This window comes from Leuresthes tenuis, unplaced genomic scaffold (genome assembly GCF_036924035.1).
Source record: "Leuresthes tenuis unplaced genomic scaffold, fLeuTen1.0.hap1 SCAF_10, whole genome shotgun sequence".
NCBI classification, from domain to species: Eukaryota; Metazoa; Chordata; class Actinopteri; order Atheriniformes; family Atherinopsidae; genus Leuresthes; species Leuresthes tenuis.
Genome location: NW_027325364.1, coordinates 3,130,527 through 3,148,379, shown reverse-complemented (window position 1 = coordinate 3,148,379; position 17,853 = coordinate 3,130,527). Strand labels below are relative to the sequence as shown.

The 17,853-nt window shown below is 40.6% G+C and overlaps 2 protein-coding genes across 2 annotated transcripts in view; both read left to right on the top strand.

Moving 5' to 3' along the window:
- The window catches only part of sv2a (synaptic vesicle glycoprotein 2A), a 49,158-nt gene extending 37,793 nt beyond the window's left edge, over positions 1 to 11,365 (top strand). Inside the window, exons 4-14 of the mRNA XM_072393574.1 lie at positions 202 to 382; positions 1,167 to 1,318; positions 1,632 to 1,765; positions 2,060 to 2,149; positions 2,516 to 2,623; positions 2,878 to 2,966; positions 3,632 to 3,796; positions 4,241 to 4,374; positions 9,309 to 9,515; positions 10,311 to 10,470; positions 10,907 to 11,365. Of these exons, the coding sequence (XP_072249675.1) occupies positions 202 to 382; positions 1,167 to 1,318; positions 1,632 to 1,765; positions 2,060 to 2,149; positions 2,516 to 2,623; positions 2,878 to 2,966; positions 3,632 to 3,796; positions 4,241 to 4,374; positions 9,309 to 9,515; positions 10,311 to 10,470; positions 10,907 to 11,090 (1,604 nt within the window). The 3' untranslated portion in view covers positions 11,091 to 11,365. The remainder of the gene's footprint in view (positions 1 to 201; positions 383 to 1,166; positions 1,319 to 1,631; positions 1,766 to 2,059; positions 2,150 to 2,515; positions 2,624 to 2,877; positions 2,967 to 3,631; positions 3,797 to 4,240; positions 4,375 to 9,308; positions 9,516 to 10,310; positions 10,471 to 10,906) is intronic.
- Positions 11,366 to 15,204: 3,839 nt separating this feature from the next.
- Positions 15,205 to 17,630, top strand: bola1 (bolA family member 1). The gene is made up of 2 exons (XM_072393219.1): positions 15,205 to 15,258; positions 16,500 to 17,630. The coding sequence occupies exon 2, from the start codon at positions 16,523 to 16,525 to the stop codon at positions 16,973 to 16,975; it is 453 nt and encodes a 150-aa protein (XP_072249320.1). The 5' UTR covers positions 15,205 to 15,258; positions 16,500 to 16,522; the 3' UTR covers positions 16,976 to 17,630.
- Positions 17,631 to 17,853: the final 223 nt, after the last annotated feature.

Sequence of the window (17,853 nt, the reverse complement as noted above, 5' to 3'; positions counted from 1 at the left end):
CTTATCGTTTTATTAAAAAATATTCAGTAGCTCAGTAAGGCTGCCAAATTAGCTAATCTACGGGGAATCTAATGAAAGTGAAGCCTGGAAGTAACATCAATGAATTTACAGAGCTGTCTGTCTTCTCTTTCTCATTATCTTTTCCCATCACGTTATACTCCATCCTCTTCCTTATCATTTCGTCCTCCTTCCTCTCTCCAGGTCTGATTGTGTATCTGGGGATGATGGTCGGCGCCTTTGTCTGGGGTGGCCTGGCTGATCGAATTGGCCGACGACAGACCCTCCTTATCTCGCTCTCCATAAACAGCGTGTTCGCCTTCTTCTCGTCTTTCGTCCAGGGCTACAGCTCCTTCCTCTTCTGCCGCTTGGCCTCTGGTGTGGGGTAAGGAGAGATGAGTCACAAGGGAAATGAGGAAGTCACGACCGCAGTGATGCATGTGCATCAAATGACTTGACAGGCCGAGGAAAGCCGCACGTCGCAGGATAGATAAAAATATGCACACATGCTGCTGTTAAAGAGAATAAACCTCATTTGGTTGGTGTCTGTGATGTTCACTGTGTTCCAGGAGATGATTTGGATTGACACACCAAATGCTGTCACTTCACACAATAAGCCAAACCGAAGTAGCATTTACAAAAGTGGGAGTGAAGATACAGAAACACGCAAAAGTTTGGGCTCCCCTGTGAAAACTGATGTCACTGTGGACAGTTTTCTGCAAAAGGAGTAAAGTTAAAGCACAAGCATTCTTGATTGGTTAATATTTGCTTTTCTATTGTTTGTTTTGTACATTTCTGAAGAGAAAAAGAAAGAAAGGAACAGCATGTATAGTGTGGGCACTCCGAGGTAATCGGGCTCTTTAATTGTTAGGTTGGTGGTTTATTCGCAGCCACCGTTAAGAAAGGCCGATTGACGCAGATTTGAATGCTTTTTACAAACTTCTTGGCATGTTATGACATCAAAGACAATGACTTTGGAGCCTGGAAAGTGAAGGATTTGACCATTTATTGAAGCTTTCTTTTAAAGTGCTGCATTGTGTCCAAACTATAACAGACGGTTCTAGTCTGATGGGACGCTATTACATTATATACATACATGCATTATCATCTTCCTATATGAGCATTAATTCTGTCATTCATCTGTTATTATTTCATCCCTCTCTCCACAGCATTGGCGGCTCCATCCCCATTGTGTTCTCCTATTACTCAGAGTTCTTGGCCCAGGAGAAGCGAGGTGAGCATCTGAGCTGGCTGTGCATGTTCTGGATGATCGGTGGTATCTACGCCTCCGCTATGGCTTGGGCCATCATCCCACACTATGGTGAGAAAAACACAAACACAGTCAGTCTGCTGAGTCGGGTTCAGAGTTCATCATTGTTACCTAAAACAATATGTGCGTCTATTAATCAGTGGGCGACTCAGTCAGCTGTTTGGCCATATTATTCATGTGATTTTAGATAATTAAATCACATTAGTGATTATCTAACACCAGTCTAGGGATTACCAGGAGAATTACAGTAATTTGAACATTGATTTCTCTGTCTGCCTGCAGTGAATCACACTAGTTTGTTGCACAAAATGTGAAGTAAACTCCAGCTATCGTGGTAAAAGGAGAACCTTTTTTCCTCATGTAGGCTGGAGCTTCCAGATGGGTTCAGCCTACCAGTTCCACAGCTGGCGTGTCTTTGTGCTGGTGTGTGCCTTCCCCTCTGTGGCAGCCATCTCAGCCCTCTCCACCATGCCTGAAAGCCCCCGCTTCTACCTGGAGGTCAGTCTGTCAGCTCGCGCCACACTCAGACCTTGTGGAGTTATTTGAATACAGCGTGACTTCCTTAAATGCATAAACAGGCCTGGAAACAGAAACTGTCAGTGCAAGAGGCTGCAGACTAACTGCTGCTCACTCCCTTTTACAGAATAAACACATCTGCAGTGAACATCAGGGTTCTGTAATGCACATAAATATATGCTGTACATTTTGAATACTTTAATCTTTAAATGTTCAGTAAAGAAATGCTCTGGGAAAAATAAGCGCATGTTGATTATGTTTTGTTTACCCCTCCAGAATGGGAAACATGACGAGGCGTGGATGATTCTGAAGCAGGTCCATGACACCAACATGAGAGCTAAGGGTTACCCAGAAAGGGTTTTCTCCGTAAGTTGCACCGAAGAAAACGACATGCTCATCATGGCCTTGTGTTCAGTTTGTGGCTGACACGATCCAGCGGGTTTAGAGCTCTTTGCCGCATAAATTTGCATACTAAGGAATTAAAATAGATTTGCTTTAAACCTCTCGAGCTAAACGGTAAACATTAACACTTAAATTAAATGAGGTGACATCACGATTCTTGCTACAGTTAATGAGTTATTATACCTGGCTGTATGTAATGAACACAGGACTAATGATAAGGAAAATAACTGTAAGGATTATAGACTAATCAGTGTTGATAATTAGTGAATATTAAAAATAATTACCTAAGCATTAAAAAGGAGTATTGAGAGGCTCTGTGTCTGCTAACAGGTGACCACCATCAAAACAGTGAGGCAGATGGACGAGCTGATGAACATGGGTGATAGTGCTGCCTGGCATCAGAAATGGAGGATAAAGCTCAATGCCCTTTTCCATCAGGTGACGAACCTCAGCCTCTGTTTCCTCTCATCTGTCTGTTTTACAGGTTTTGGTGTGGAAGAGAAACAAGGAGAACAATTCAAGCCATTTCTGAACACTCTGTGTATTTTTGGTTTGTTTACTCCTCACTTGGAAAGGGATTCTGGGACAGCGTTTATTCCTTCCAGCTGATAGAAAGAACCTTTATTTACATTGTGCCCGACTGGAATATGTGTGTAATATTTTGTCCTTTCCACTCTGTCTCTGTCTTTAAGGTGTGGAGTAATTTCCTGAGCATTTTCTCCCCTGAATACCGCCGCACCACCTACATGATGATGGCTGTGTGGTTCTCCATGTCCTTCAGGTAGGACCAGGTGGAACAGCAACCTTTTTCTCACACACGAGCAACCAGTTGCTCAGGAAAGCAGCTTGAGAAGTCTTTTTGTTAGCTACAGCTTTGTGTTTGTTGACTAGCAGTCAGCAAGTAATATCCAGCACTTACAACATGGATTGGATTACTACTTATTCAGTTAATAGGGTACAATATGTTAAAGTTAGTGGTGAATTGTCCAGAAAATGATGTGCTCTATGAGTGTTCCTCAAGGATCATTGTCCTTGGTTGTTCAGTTCATATTTTAATGATCTTCCTTTCCAGTGTAAAGATGCAAAGCTGCAGATGTACGCAGATGACACAGTTGTGTCTGTACATGTTCATACAGCCAAGTTACCAGCTTATAAATTTACAACTGAACTGGAAATAATTACGCTTTGGCTTTAATTATCACGGTTAAACCTCCACTTTTATTGTTTATGTTTCTGTTTCTGTATTTATCAGACGCTTTTATCCAAAACGACTTACAAATGAAGATATAACAGCTATATAAAAGCGCACATTAATCTGAAAAGGTCCTAAGTTGCAAACATATGTTTATAACCAACAGGGTTCCAGAAGATTTATTCACACAGTAACAGGCTAGTTTGTCTGTTGTGTCAGCAGCACTTACCATCTTCTTCCTCTTTCACTTCCAGCTACTATGGCCTGACAGTGTGGTTCCCTGACATGATCAAGTACCTGCAGAAGCAGGAGTACTCCTCCCGCACCAGAGTTTTTGTCAAGGAGAAAGTAGAACATGTTACCTTTAACTTCACCCTGGAGAACCAGATCCACCGCCAGGGGGAGTACTTCAATGACAAGTGAGTCGGCTTCGCTTCCCCATTAGTGGTTCCCTGTTAAATGGGAGCTAAAGGGTTCAGAATTATCCCACGTCATTCAAATGCTTTTTATTCCGAGGAGATGTTTTCAGTTTGGTTACTTCCTTCTCTTCTAAAAGCTGAATTTGTTCACAAAGAGTAAATACTTTGTGGAAGACAAGACATAAAAAAGAAAATATAAATGAGCCTTCAAAAAACGTAATTGTGACATTGCTTTGATCTGATAAAGCCCTGCAGACTCGCTTGTGTTTAACAAGCTTGCCTTTGATATTTCAGACTCAAAATTCACAAGAATATGGTCATATTTTCAGCCCTTGTGATAACACTGTTTTTTTCCCCTTCCGTCTCCCCACCTGTGTTGCATCTATCCATCCTTTCTTTGTCTCCACTCTTTTTTTTCCACTTTTTTTGTGTAATTGCATGCAGGTTTATGAACATGAAATTGAAATCGATGGTGTTTGAGGATTCACTGTTTGAGGAGTGTTACTTTGAGGATATCACCTCCAGCAACACCTTCTTCAAGAACTGCACATTCATTGCCACCCTCTTCTACAACACGGGTAGGGAGCACACACACAAAGATGCATGCTTACTGATTCTGTATAAATTCAGCTAAAAAGGTGGGAAACAGAGGCCTTACAGCAGCTTTGTCTTCTAGACAATTAACATATCCTTTAGACCACAAAAGATGATCCAGTCTACCGTTGTCATAAAGACAGGAGAAGACTGATCGAGGGAAACTCTAAAAACTGCAGTTTAAAACATTTAAATATCTCCTTTTCTAAGAGCTGTTCGAACAGCTTCACTCTTGTATGTGCATGCTCATGACCTCTGATTGTGTTTCTGGTCTTTTACAAACAGGATCTGTTTATATTAGCATCATTAGCCCAAATTGTTGTATTTCCTTCCTTTTCTCTTCACTTTCTGACCGTCACTGAACCAAATATATGATTTTACACCCAAAATATATGAGCAACTCAGAGTACATCTTCCAGAATTTCAGATTTTAAAGTATAGGAGCTCTCGTCTTAAAGGGGAACTCCGGTATTTTTAAACCTAGACCTTATTTCTGGCATGAAATACGTTCATCTACTCACCGAGAACAGTTTGGTAAAAGTCGGCGTCCTTCGGAAGATATTTAGATAACTGGAGATCCATATAACGGAGTGAACGGGGCTTAGAGGATGCAGCCTCTAAATAAGGCATTATCTGTCTTTATTTCACCAATACTTTAAGAAGAATGAATGAATGAACGTGTGCTATAGCTCTGTTAGCTCATAGCTGCTGTGTTGTTGTTATTGGCGGATATCAGGGGGCTTATAGAGGGCTTTCTACGTCTTACTCAAAGTCGTCGTCCACGTCCTCAAAATCTGATAAATTTCCTGCCATGTTGCACAAAACTATCAGCAGCAAACTCTGTGTGAAGTTAGCCGACTGTCACAGAGCACGGAGTGAATAAACTGTGCTGCAGGGGGGCGTGTGGATGAAGTGGTCCCAGTAGAGTGCCTGTGTAGAAATCCCTCCGTTAGCTCTCCTTTAGCTGCAAGTAGCCACATAACAGCAGCTATGAGCTAACAGAGCTATGAGCTAACAGAGCTATAGCACACGTTCATTCATTCATTCTTCTTAAAGTATTGGTGAAATAAAGACAGATAATGCCTTATTTAGAGGCTGCATCCTCTAAGCCCCGTTCACTCCGTTATATGGATCTCCAGTTATCTAAATATCTTCCGAAGGACGCCGACTTTCACCAAACTGTTCTCAGTGAGCAGATGAACGTATTTCATGCCAGAAATAAGGTCCAGGTTTAAAAATACCGGAGTTCCCCTTTAATTGTTTTTCGCCATTGAGATGAAGCACCGTCGCATGTCATCAGAAACATAAATAAAAACGTAGATAAACTTCAATAAAACTGACTCTTTCAGGTTTGACGGCTCTGTGCACGAGCACGTGCACGTGCAAACAGAACAGAGGCATGAGCAGGACGCTGCTTTCTCTCTTAGTTGTTTGCAGTCTTCAGACAAGTCGAGCAATCATTTAAGGCTGGTATCAGCGCTGGCCAGGAGCTCCTCATTAGAATACAAATTGGAAAACTTGTTTGCTTATTACGGCTTAGCCTCCCTTTGAGCCTCCTGTTCAGAACTTATTCTTAAACTATGATGAACCCTGATGGTGCAGCAGTAACATTGTGTTCGTTGAACTCACGCAGTTTAGTCATGATGTCCGTAAATGGCAGGAGATCGATGCGGTCCTTTGCTGAGACAGAGCTACACTTGGCTGATGTTACTGAGCTTTGCCTGTGCGCTGGAAAAGATTTTCATATGATGAAATCTTTGCTATGTTGCAAACTAATGCTGAAATTATGTTTTATGCATCCGAACAAGACTATAAAATCGCTTCTTTGCCAACCAAAAGTGCCTTAATTCATTCATCAGGAGCTCATTTTTAACATATAGCCCAAAAACACAAGCTTTAAAATCTGCACGGTGTAAAAAATAACTTCTCTGTCACTGTACAGTTGATTTGGATGCAAAAACAAACCAATCATACCAGATATTTCACCACAAATCGCTCAGAAAGACCAACAGAGAAGCTCCCACATGCCATATGGCAAACAAAGGCCCAGATGTAATGAGAGTTTTTGTTGACAGCTGTTCGCCGATCTAACAGTTGTTTGTATGCACAGACTCTCCCGCCTCAGCAGTGGAACCGAATATCTCCCTGAGGCTTATATACTGTATATTCTGCAGGCCTCTTGATGCCTGTTGTGACTGCTGCCCATCTGGCACATTTACAGCTGTTTATTGTTGCTTCATTCTTTTATAATTGGCTTGTTGTATTCTGTATTCTGACTTCATACAGGTGATCTGAAAGAAGGCTGGCTGAAGGTTATTATTGGTGATATCTTTTCTCTATCTATTTAGTTTAACTCTATGCTTTCTTTCTGTTCACCAGAGTTTTGTGGAAGATCGTTTTCTTGCCTCCACTGTGATCGAATCTGCTAAAATCAAATGTTTTTATTTCAGGATGAATTTTAGTTCAGATTGAACCCCCAGTATTAAAAAAAAAATGGTTCGTCATCATAGCAAGAAAATGAAAGTGCTTTAAGGCTTTAATTGCTATACATTTAGGCAAGGCAAGTTTATTTGTTCGCACAATTCGTACAAAAGGCAATTCAAAGTGCTTTAGAGCTACATAAAATCAGAAGAAGGCAAATAAAATCATTCCATAAATATAAAAAATAATCATTAATTAATTAATCTAAAGTGAAAAGTGCAGATAAAACACTTTTGTACAGCTAAATAAACTGTTTTCAGCCTGGATTTAAACAGAGCTGAGGCCTGTCTCACATCTTCTGGAGGACTTTTCCAGGTTTTAGGAGCATAAAGCTGAAAGGCAGCCTCAGCTTGTTTAGTCCTGACTCTGGGCACCAGCAGGAGACGCCTCCCTGAGGTCCTCAGAGTCCCAGCTGGTTTATATGGCTCCAACATGTCAGAGATGTGCACGAGCAGAACTGTTTTAAAGTCTATTCTCTGAGCGACAGGAAGCCAGTGCAGAGACCTGAGATCTGGACTAATATGGTCGTATTTCTTGGTTCTAGTCAGGACTCGAGCAGCAGCATTCTGGATGTCCTGCAGCTGTCTTACAGCCCATTTAAAGCCATTACATTTAGTGGTATAAGCACTTATTTTTCAGCCAGCCTTCTAAATCCTCTCTGAAATTAACCTTGTCTTTTTCCATGAATGAAGATCTGTCTTTCTCTGTTTGATTATAATGGCAGCATAAAACAAACGTTAGCACAATACAGATGACACAGGAGGCAAAAAGGGACAGGAGTATACCAACTAAATGCATCTCAGCTGTTAGGCCTTGTCCTCTCTCTTGGATGGATTGATTAGCTGAAGGCACGAGGCATATCAATCAGAATAGCCAATTACAGGCAGAGAAGAGTGCGTCATGCCCTGTTAGAATCACCTGCAATTTACCTGAAATCACCCCAAACAGAAATGTCACAACATAAAGGGCTTGTAATATTTTATTGATTAGATTTATAAGACAAATGAAGCATTTTAAAAACCTCATCACTTGTGTTACAGAAGCTCTTTATCTTGCCTCTCATGCCTACATGCAAAGCTTCTACTGAGCTCTGTCCGTGGCACCGATGTGAAAAAGTCGGTTTTCCTCGTCAACATTAGCTTAATAACTGCACCCGTCCTGTGGAAAACGTCCATTTTGTTTTGCTCAACACCACCTGAGTACCCTGAGTGTTTTTCTTTCTTTGTGAAATGTGAAATTAAGTGTATTACCACTTCTTCGGGTATCACTACTCTGCTGATGCGCCTGTGTCTGTGGCTTCATGCTACAGGAGTAAGTGAGGATGACACACAGAAAAACTTGTTTTTCTATCTCTGTGGTGATTCACTGTTGACATAATGCATTCTCTAGCCTCCTACCTCACCCCCAACCATCACACCTGAATGCCTTAATAACCTATTTTCGAACTCTGGCCATAAAGACAAGTTTTGACCCTCAACAGTCCATTTAAACATGGGTCCCCATAAATCATGTTGGAGCCCTCAAGTACAGTAGACTCCTCCTTTTTGGACCCTATACATATTGAAAAAGGCGAAATAGAGTATAAGAAAACGAGGATGTTCGTGTGAAATTGTTTTACTTCTTTTCCTGTTGCTCCAGCTGTTAATTTGTCTGTTAAAGCTTGACAGAAGCCAGTCTCTGCTAAACATCCTCCTCCTGCCAAGATGCCCTTACTTTTATGTCAAACCCAACATGAACATGAGTCGCCAGCCCAGACAGAATCCAAGCTTCAGACTGAAAGTTATCCTGGACTGTGATGGCACCTCATCCGCTAGTCTGGACAGTCAAAACCGTTCAGCTCTGCAAAAGAAACAAGAGCAAAACTGTGAGGATTGCATCTCTGATTCCCTTCCCTTTGCTCTCTCTCTGTCTGTATAAATCAGCAACTCCCTCAAAGCAGAGAGCCTGGGTAAATAATGAAATTACATGATGCGATCCAGAGTCCGGACAGAGACTGTAGTTGTGTACACTGTGACTCAAACAGCTGTTGTATCTATTGGCAGAGCAGTTGCTGCAGGAAAGGCAGGAGTAAGGTGTATTGATTTTGCTTTAGTGAAGTTTTGGGAATCCCTGCAGCAGTTTTCACCAGGATCCTACGGAAACTCTTCCACACATTAAACTAATTGGGTTATGACACAAACTGCTCTTTTCCCTCTTCCTGATAACCTTAATCACTCTGGTCTAATTGTTAATACAGTTCTGACTCTCTCAGAAGGAGTAAAGCCCCAACTACAGCTTTGGATGTTGGTGGTTATTTTCACAAATGTAAATTGTAAAAGGTATTGCTGTAAAACGAGCCAACAACTCGTTGGTGGTGCAGTTTTACAGTTTATCTACTGATCTGTCCCTTGTTCCCAACTCCTTTTCTTCTCCTCTCCATCCTTCTCCCTTCTGGCAGATCTTTTCAAGTACAGGTTGATCAACTGTAAGCTTGTCAACAGCACTTTCCTGCACAACAAGGAAGGCTGCCTGCTGAGTGACGTAGGTGATGAAAATAATGCCTACATGGTCTACTTCGTCAGCTTCCTGGGTACCTTGGCAGTGTTGCCTGGCAACATCGTGTCTGCTCTGCTCATGGACAAGATCGGAAGGTTGAGGATGCTAGGTAGAGTAAAAACAACCTGGACATATTTCACGTTTAAAATATTCCTTCTAGCTTACAAACTTATTGGAAGATATTGATTAATTTTATCTCTAAGCGCAGGATTAATAAAGTGGGAGATTTTAAGAAGCAAAAGCCAGGGATGCTCTCTTTACAGACTCAGTGTGAATGACTACATGATTAAGAGAGAAGTGGTCAAAGAAAAGAGTTTGAAACATACAGTCCTCTTCAAAAAATCTTGAGCCACCCCTGATTTCCTTTTATTTCATTTCCAAGGAGCCGGATGAGGGATGAACCAGTGTTGTGTCGACACATAACAGACAACTTAGCAAAGAAGCCGTTTTAAATTGGATCTTTAGGCACTTTGTCACAAAGACACATCATTTGTTCCCATTTCTTTAGCTGCATCTATGAAAAACAGCAAAGAAAACACAGTTTGACAGACAGAAAATAGGATTTCTGCAGCAACAAGGTGATTCCCAAAGAGCTATTAGCTGAAAACTTGGCATATCATACCAATAATTAACTTTCAAGCTCATTAGAACTGTACAAACTCTGCTGTTTGCATATGTTTCAGTAAATTTCCTCTTTTCTGGGTAATATTTAAAGAAATGAGGGATGGCTCAAGAGTTGCACAGTACAATACTTTAAAGGTTTGCCTCTGAACCAGATGTTTCCAGTATTATATTTACTTAGATTCACTTGGAAAAGCCTGATTGATAACAAGATGGCAGGTACTATCTACAGTAATGACCCTGATTGTTCATGAGTCCCTCTGTTTTCCCTCTTTATCCACAGCCGGCTCCAGTGTGATCTCTTGCATCAGCTGTTTCTTCCTGTCTTTTGGCAACAGCGAGTCAGCCATGATTGCTCTGCTCTGCCTGTTTGGGGGAATTAGCATCGCCTCCTGGAACTCTCTGGATGTGCTGACCGTTGAGCTCTACCCCTCCGACAAAAGGTAGGTTATTCAGGCAAGCTCTGAAATTATTTTGACACCACCAAGACAGCATCAGCCATGCTGAATCAAGTGTTAAATGATGTCATGAGAGTTTCCCCGTGATGATTGGTTGGCTCACACGGATGGCTGACATTGTGGGGGGGGGGGGGGATTTTTGGAGCATTTATGCTGCTGAATGTCTTTGAAAAGATCCAGTTTTAATAGAATTGTAATCTTGACTCACAGAATCTGAAAGAAGGTTTTCAGAGGTCAGCTTGCATGCGTTTGATTTTAGGAAATATAGCTCCACCTTGTGGTTACTGTGAGTCTCTGCAGCCTCTTCACATAATTAGTTTCTGCTGAGGTTCTGATGGTGCTGCCATTTTTAATTCCTCCTTTAAAATGACCAAACAACAGATAGAGAACTGACTTTGTGTGTCTTATCTTCTTTTCTCAGAACCACGGCATTTGGTTTCCTCAATGCTCTCTGTAAATTAGCGGCCGTGCTGGGCATAAGCATCTTCACTTCGTTCGTAGGTATAACCAAGGCGGTGCCCATCCTGTTTGCCTCGGGGGCGCTGGCGGCAGGCAGCTTTCTGGCCCTTAAACTACCAGAGACGCGGGGCCAGGTGCTGCAATAGTGTGGAGCCGACAGCCTTCCAGGAGGCAGAAGAGTTTTTGCCACACTGTGAACGAACAGCTCAAGAGCCCTCCACATCCTGCCCTCTAAACCCCCACAGACACACCCACGATGATGGAGTAAATTCTGACAAACAGCACATCTGTTTGGAAAAGAAACTGCTCCATCGTCATAATATCAGATTGATTATAAATGGTTTCACAGAATTGGAGCAGATGGGAAAAAAAACACACAAAACGTATGCAAATCATCAGATTTTGTCCTCTTCAGAGTTAACACATATGGGGTCGGAGGTCAGCTGGATGGGGGCTCTTGATAGTTAGCCATACAAATAGACTCATAGAAATTAACACTAGCCATTGTTGCAGAGTTTTCTGTCTTCACCTCCATTCTTCTGAGCAAACTCAACTCAACTTTAAAGTCTTGAGGGCTTTGCTGTCGTTGGACATAGACTCAAAAATGCAACAATTTCCGCCTTGATTTGGAGCATTTTTGACTTTTTGGGGTAAAACCAAAAAAAAAAAACGTCTTGGCCGTCCTCATTTGTTTTCTGTCTCCTGAGATCTTGTGTTGGTGTACAGACTAACTGCCATTTTGTAGGTTATAGAACATTCCGGGTTTGCTTCTGTTATCGCTGTGATTTGGAGATTCAACAAGCCCCTCGCTCCCTTTATTACATCGGTTTTGTATCACACCTGAACAGCCACGACGCCATCAGAAAGCGGTGGCGGTTGTCATGTGTGTCCATGTGAAGCACAACCATTTGTGGCGTGAATGGCCCGAACATTTTGTGATGAAAATGTTCAGAATCTCACTCTCAGTCATCATTCCAGTCACACTGTTCACCCCTTTTGTGAGAAATGCCTTTTTCTTCTCCTAAAAGACTTACAGTATGTTTGTGTCTTATATGTTTTGAAGGATGTTATGCATGTCACAGAGTATGTACCGTATGTAACTTGAAATCTGAGAGTACAACACGTAAACGGCGTTTGGGACTTAACCAGTCTGCTCATCTATTACTCTTAATGGAACTGCTGTTATATTTTGACATTCTTCACCCACAGAAGACAGAACGGCGCTCGTTCTGCAGCTGGTGATACTTCTGAACTCTGGTAGACCTAAACGCACGGTTCTTAGAGCGCACGGCACAAGAGGGTCGCAGATTTAAAACGTTTTGTTTGCAGAAGGAAATGAAAGAGTGACGGAAAAAGGCTTCACTTTTGTGTGAAATTGTGCTTCTTCGTGCAATATCAACACTTTATTTTTATTTATTGGTCCACAAATCCTATTTGACCTACAAGTAGATGTTGGATATCCATCTTTCAGTCTTTGGACATGCTCTCAAAACAGCAAAGTGTGAAAGATTAGAGCTCGATATATAAGATCTGTTGGAAATGTGTTCTATTTATTTGTTTTTTTTCTGATTTAGGGTCTGCGTGTCTTTAGGGCTGGAAACAGGTTGAACAGCCAAGATTAACTGCATTTAAGAGAAGCTTATTGTACTAATGATGGTATGAATTTGACGCGCAGTGAGACCTTGTTTAGTGGTGCTTTATGATGCAAAAGTTGCCAGATATGACATGAAATACACCACGGAGAACTCACTGCCAAGGGCTGATTGTTATATATTCCACACAGAGTGTTGCTGAAGACTGATTTGTTCACAATTGCATGGAAAAAGAGAAAAAACAATCACGCCAGAGCAACAAAAAATGTTTTTGTCCAAACTGCCATTTAGTAGGATAGCAGCCATACGTAGATTCAAGAGATTTGAATAAACCGTTGCACTAAGCACAATTCTGCAAGCCTTGAGCTCTTCAAGACACATTCTCACGCAGCCTTGCTAAGTGATGAAGAACAAGGTCGGCGTGTAGCAAGAGCACAACAACCAAAATCTACAAAATGACAATTCTGTGAGTGCAATTGTGAACATCTGAGATTTAAACAGCCCTGCACCAGGAAAGGGACCCTTTGCATTTCACCTTCTTGCTTTATCTCACAGGAATTTAAACCCAGCATCTGACCCGTTATCTACAAGCGTGCCATGCGTACCTCTCATTGATTATTGCCAAATATTTACACAACTTTAGAGTTTACACATTACTCCATCTGTTACAGATATGAACATATGTAAATAAGATTAACTATAATGTAACTGATAAGCTTTCAAACCTTACGATACGACACGATATTAAAGTCGGTTGCTGCCGTTGGTTGTGCTCAACACCTTGATTTTCTCTCCACAACTCCAGGGTTCAAGTGCTCTTGTTGTCAAACTACAACATAAAAAGGCTTCAGAGGCCAAACGTCAGAGAGCTAAATTGAAAAGATCCCTTTTTAAAAGCACATTAACGCTACGTTAAAGTACATTAACTGTTCAAATACTGAGAAAACTGATGAATATCTAAGCATTAGCTGCTCTATATTGTGTCTGTTTTTCTTTATCAGCCATGAAAATAAGCACGATGTCAACATAAAATTGCATTTGTTCGGCATGGAAAGCTGTTAAAAGGAGTCTCGGCTCTCGCTCTGTCCAGGTCAAATGTGTCTCTCATAGATACATGTCTTAGCTTATGTTACAGGGTCTTTTGTATGATTAACTCATTGTCTGAGCAACAGTCAATTGTGAGAGCAAAAAGTTAACAAAGCAATAAGTGTTTGGATATTTTGTCTCTTACGAAGCTATTTGGGAAATGAAGCACATTAAATGCTGAGTGTTGGCTTAATAATGACTGAACAGCTAACATTCGTGTGTAACTCTAAAACCACCGTAGGTCTGGAGGCTTCTGCGTCACCATTGATTAAATGTAACAAAGAATTATCACCTTTGTCACTGTTCTGTGCTGTAGAAGCTGTAGTTGACTGTAAGTATAGAAACTGTGGAATCATAAATATAAGGAAAAAATCAGAAAAAAAAAAGAAGTGTAAATGAACTTTGCTGTGTGTTGTCTTTGATTTTGTGTATTTTGTAAATGAGAATGAGATATAAGTAAAAACATCAATGTTAAATACCAGTTATGAACCATAGTTAGACCTAAATGTTCTGTTTAAAGGTGTGTGAGATTTTTTTCTTATATTTTCCCGTTGTGGATTTTTGATGGGGTTCACACTTTGCTGTGACCCTTTGGAATCACAATGGATAACAAAGAACCATGAAGAATAAACGTGTGGAAAAAGATTGATGAAAAGTCAGTTTTTGTTGTTGTAATTGTTTGACATCACTGTTATCTGAGGTGGGACAGAAGTCTGGAACATTTAAGCAGGAAAATAAAGGAGGAGGGCAAACAAAATGAAGATAATTTGATTATCATTGATCAGTTCGAGGCTGTTCAAAAGGATTCGGATGGGATCCATCGATGCTGCTCACACAAAATAAATATAATATATATTTATATAAAGAAATGGGATCAAGACAGGATGGGATCCATATTATAATTTCATCATAAGTGCACAACAAGTAAACACACTGGTAATGACAAGTTTTACATTTAGTACAGATGCTCGCGAAAAATTGAAAATATCTTCAGAAATTTATGCAAATTAATCAATATTCCAGTTAAACGTTGAATGTTATGGGACAAACACAGCAACAAAAAGGCTGTTGTAGGGTTTTAGGGTGACCTGACTTAACCTGGAGTGGTGTTAGTCTGTTTAATTTGGAAATACAGCTAATTTTGTTCATAGGTGACTAAATTAACACCTTGAATGAAGGCTAGAAGATGCTCCGAAGCTGCTCTGTTGCCTCTGGTTCTGCAGCAGCCCACTCTGATAAGATAATGTGTACATCAGTACATATGTCCAAAATGTTACATATGTTCAGTGTTGCATGAGAGTACATTTATTCCAAATTACTGTTTACGTTTATCCTAATTTTATAGCATTAAAATATTGTAACTGCACCAAAATAGCACCAGAAAATCCATTTTATGTACAATTATTATTGCTATTTGTATTATTATTATTACTATTATTTAGCACCAGTATCAGTAGGGTTTAGTTTTAGTATTATTTAGTAGTAATAATAGTAACCCTGGCAACGACTGTTGTCTTTAGTTTACACTCCTCACCACTTGGTGGCGGTATTGTAATTTGGCAAACATGTAAAGGTCAAGAAGAAGAAGAAGCAGCAGAAGAAGAAGCAGTCAGTGACTACGGACTCTTCTTGCAAGGTGAGTTATTGAATTCAGTCAATTTAACGTCCTGTTAAAAATATTTTTTGTATTTACTGTTACAGTTAGCTGGATATTTAAGCTTTTCCGTGTAAAGATTTACTGTCGATGTTTTAAAGTCACTACATGTTGCGTGCTTTGTGTTTGTTATGAAAGCTAGCTAACAGCTAACGCTAGCAAACGAGCTGGGAATTATCTGAAATTTAGCTGGAGCCTTTCGGTTATTCCTAAATGTGCATTACATATACTTCACTGTGTGTCAGACGTGTTATCGGACAGCAACACGACTCGCTTTCATTAGAGTCTCTGCGCTCACCTGAGACCAATTTATTAGCTGGCTAAAGTAGGGCAGATAAAAGTTTTTTTTTTTTTTGTAAATTCATTATCTCAAAGTATTGAATTCAGTGGCTTCGCAGTTACAACAACAAGAAGTTCAGAAACTGTCCTCATCGTGGCAGTTGTGAACAGTGGGATCTTTATCCTGGACACCTGCCTAGGTTACTGAAATTCAGTCCAGCAGCTTTGCTATAAACTACTAACCGGAAACGTTTGGTGACATTATTGTGCACAGTTGTATGATCACAAGTCTGCTGTAAATATAACACAAAGTAGGTTGTTTTCCTACTATTTTTCATTAAATCATATTAATGTAAATGAAGAAGACAAGTACGATTCAAACTCTTGAACTCTGAGAACTGTTTGATCTCATGGAGGCATCTTTATTCTAATTAATCCGATTAAAACGGTCTGTGTAAATGCATCTGTTTTAAAGCATGAAACAAAGTTGACCGATAAGGATGCAAAAATGTATGTTTGAAAGTCTTCAGATTAAAAAAAACAACGGTTAACTGATATTATAAAACGCTTATCATCAAGCTTCTTTGGTGTAAAGTGATACTAAAATCTAAAGTTACAGTCACTCCAATGTGTCATTATTCAACTTTTTACTGGATTTAGTTGGAAAATAGAAAGGGTTTCATCTCCTTTCTGCTTGTGTATCAGTCCTTCCTCTCTCCCCTGTGTGATTGTTGCTGACATCAACATGAAAACCTTTAGTTTCCTTTGAAAGATCACTTGCCAATGCAAGAAAACGTGCTCTGGATTTCACCAGAACTAACAGACAAGTTTTACTTTAACGTTAGAAAACAGCGAGCTGCTTTTGCACCGAAGTGGAGAACAAAATGTTCTTTGCTGGCTCTGATGATGCATCCCCTGTGTTTGTGCCCCTGTTGCTCTCCCAGGTCGTCACATCCCGCAGTCTCTGATGCTTCCCAGTGTCCTCCGCTGTGCTCGGCCCATCTCCACCCGCCTTATCTTATCCCGGCCTCTGGCCCACTTCAGGCCACATATGGACCCAGACCCCAGCCGGCCCGTTGAAAGGGCTATCAGAACCAAACTCACCAACACACTCGGGCCCAGCCACTTAGAAGTCCACAATGAAAGCCACATGCACGCAGTTCCCCCCGGATCTGAATCCCATTTCCGTGTCCTGGTCGTCAGCTCCCAGTTTGAGGGTCTGCCTTTGATTCAGCGCCACCGACTGGTTAATGACGCTTTGAAGGAGGAGTTGAGCACCTGTGTTCACGCCCTGGCTATCCAGGCAAAGACTCCTGAGCAGTGGGGGAGCAACCCCAACCTGGCAAAGAGCCCACCCTGCATGGGGGGATCCAGGGGTGATCACACGGTGGAGGAGAAACTGAAAGCTGGACGAGAGTGAAGTGTTGGTTCAGAGTTTAATCTTACTCAGAAGTACTATTCAAGAATTCTGGTTTGAAGATAAAAAAGTGAGTCCGTATGGTTCTGCTAAAGGAAATCGTGACTAAATGTGTGGGTTTCAGTACAGTAACTGGATGGAAACGATACACTGTATTTCCATGGCTTTACTTTAGTATAAATCATGAATCTGTTCTCAAATCGGTGGAAAAATGCTGATATTTCTGTCAGTAAAGCCCCCTGTAGACTTTTTTTTCTGCATTTCTGTTACTGAATGTAAATAAACACCATTTTTTAATTTATTTTTATGAGATTTAAAGGTTGAAAGTTTGAACAATATCATTTAAAGGGGAACTCCGGTATTTTTAAACCTTAAATACCTTCATCTACTCACAGAGAACAGTTTGGTGAAAGTCGGCGTCCTTCAGAAGATATTTAGATAACTGGAGATCCATATAACGGAGTGAACGGGGCTTAGAGGATGCAGCCTCTAAATAAGGCATTATCTGTCTTTATTTCACCAAGAATGAATGAATGAAGTCGTATTTCCGTGTCAGAAACCTGTTTACGGTTTATTAACTCCACCGGTGACATTCAGCCTGCATAATTCACATATAATCATTACTTTTTAAAAAGTTCCTGCTGAAATAAAACACAAGCAAAAGTATTTTTGTGTATTTGTGTGAAAGTATCTGATGTGTATTTTTATTTTATTTTCTAAAAAACGCCAAAGCAGCAACATTTTCCCTTTAACTTTAAACTTATGGAGGTTTAAAATGTCTTAATCTAATTAATTTCTGGATTTAATATAGCCTGAGTTCGAGCACATATGTTAATAATCAACACGTTTTATGATTTAAACAGAGTGTTTTCTTGTTTGAA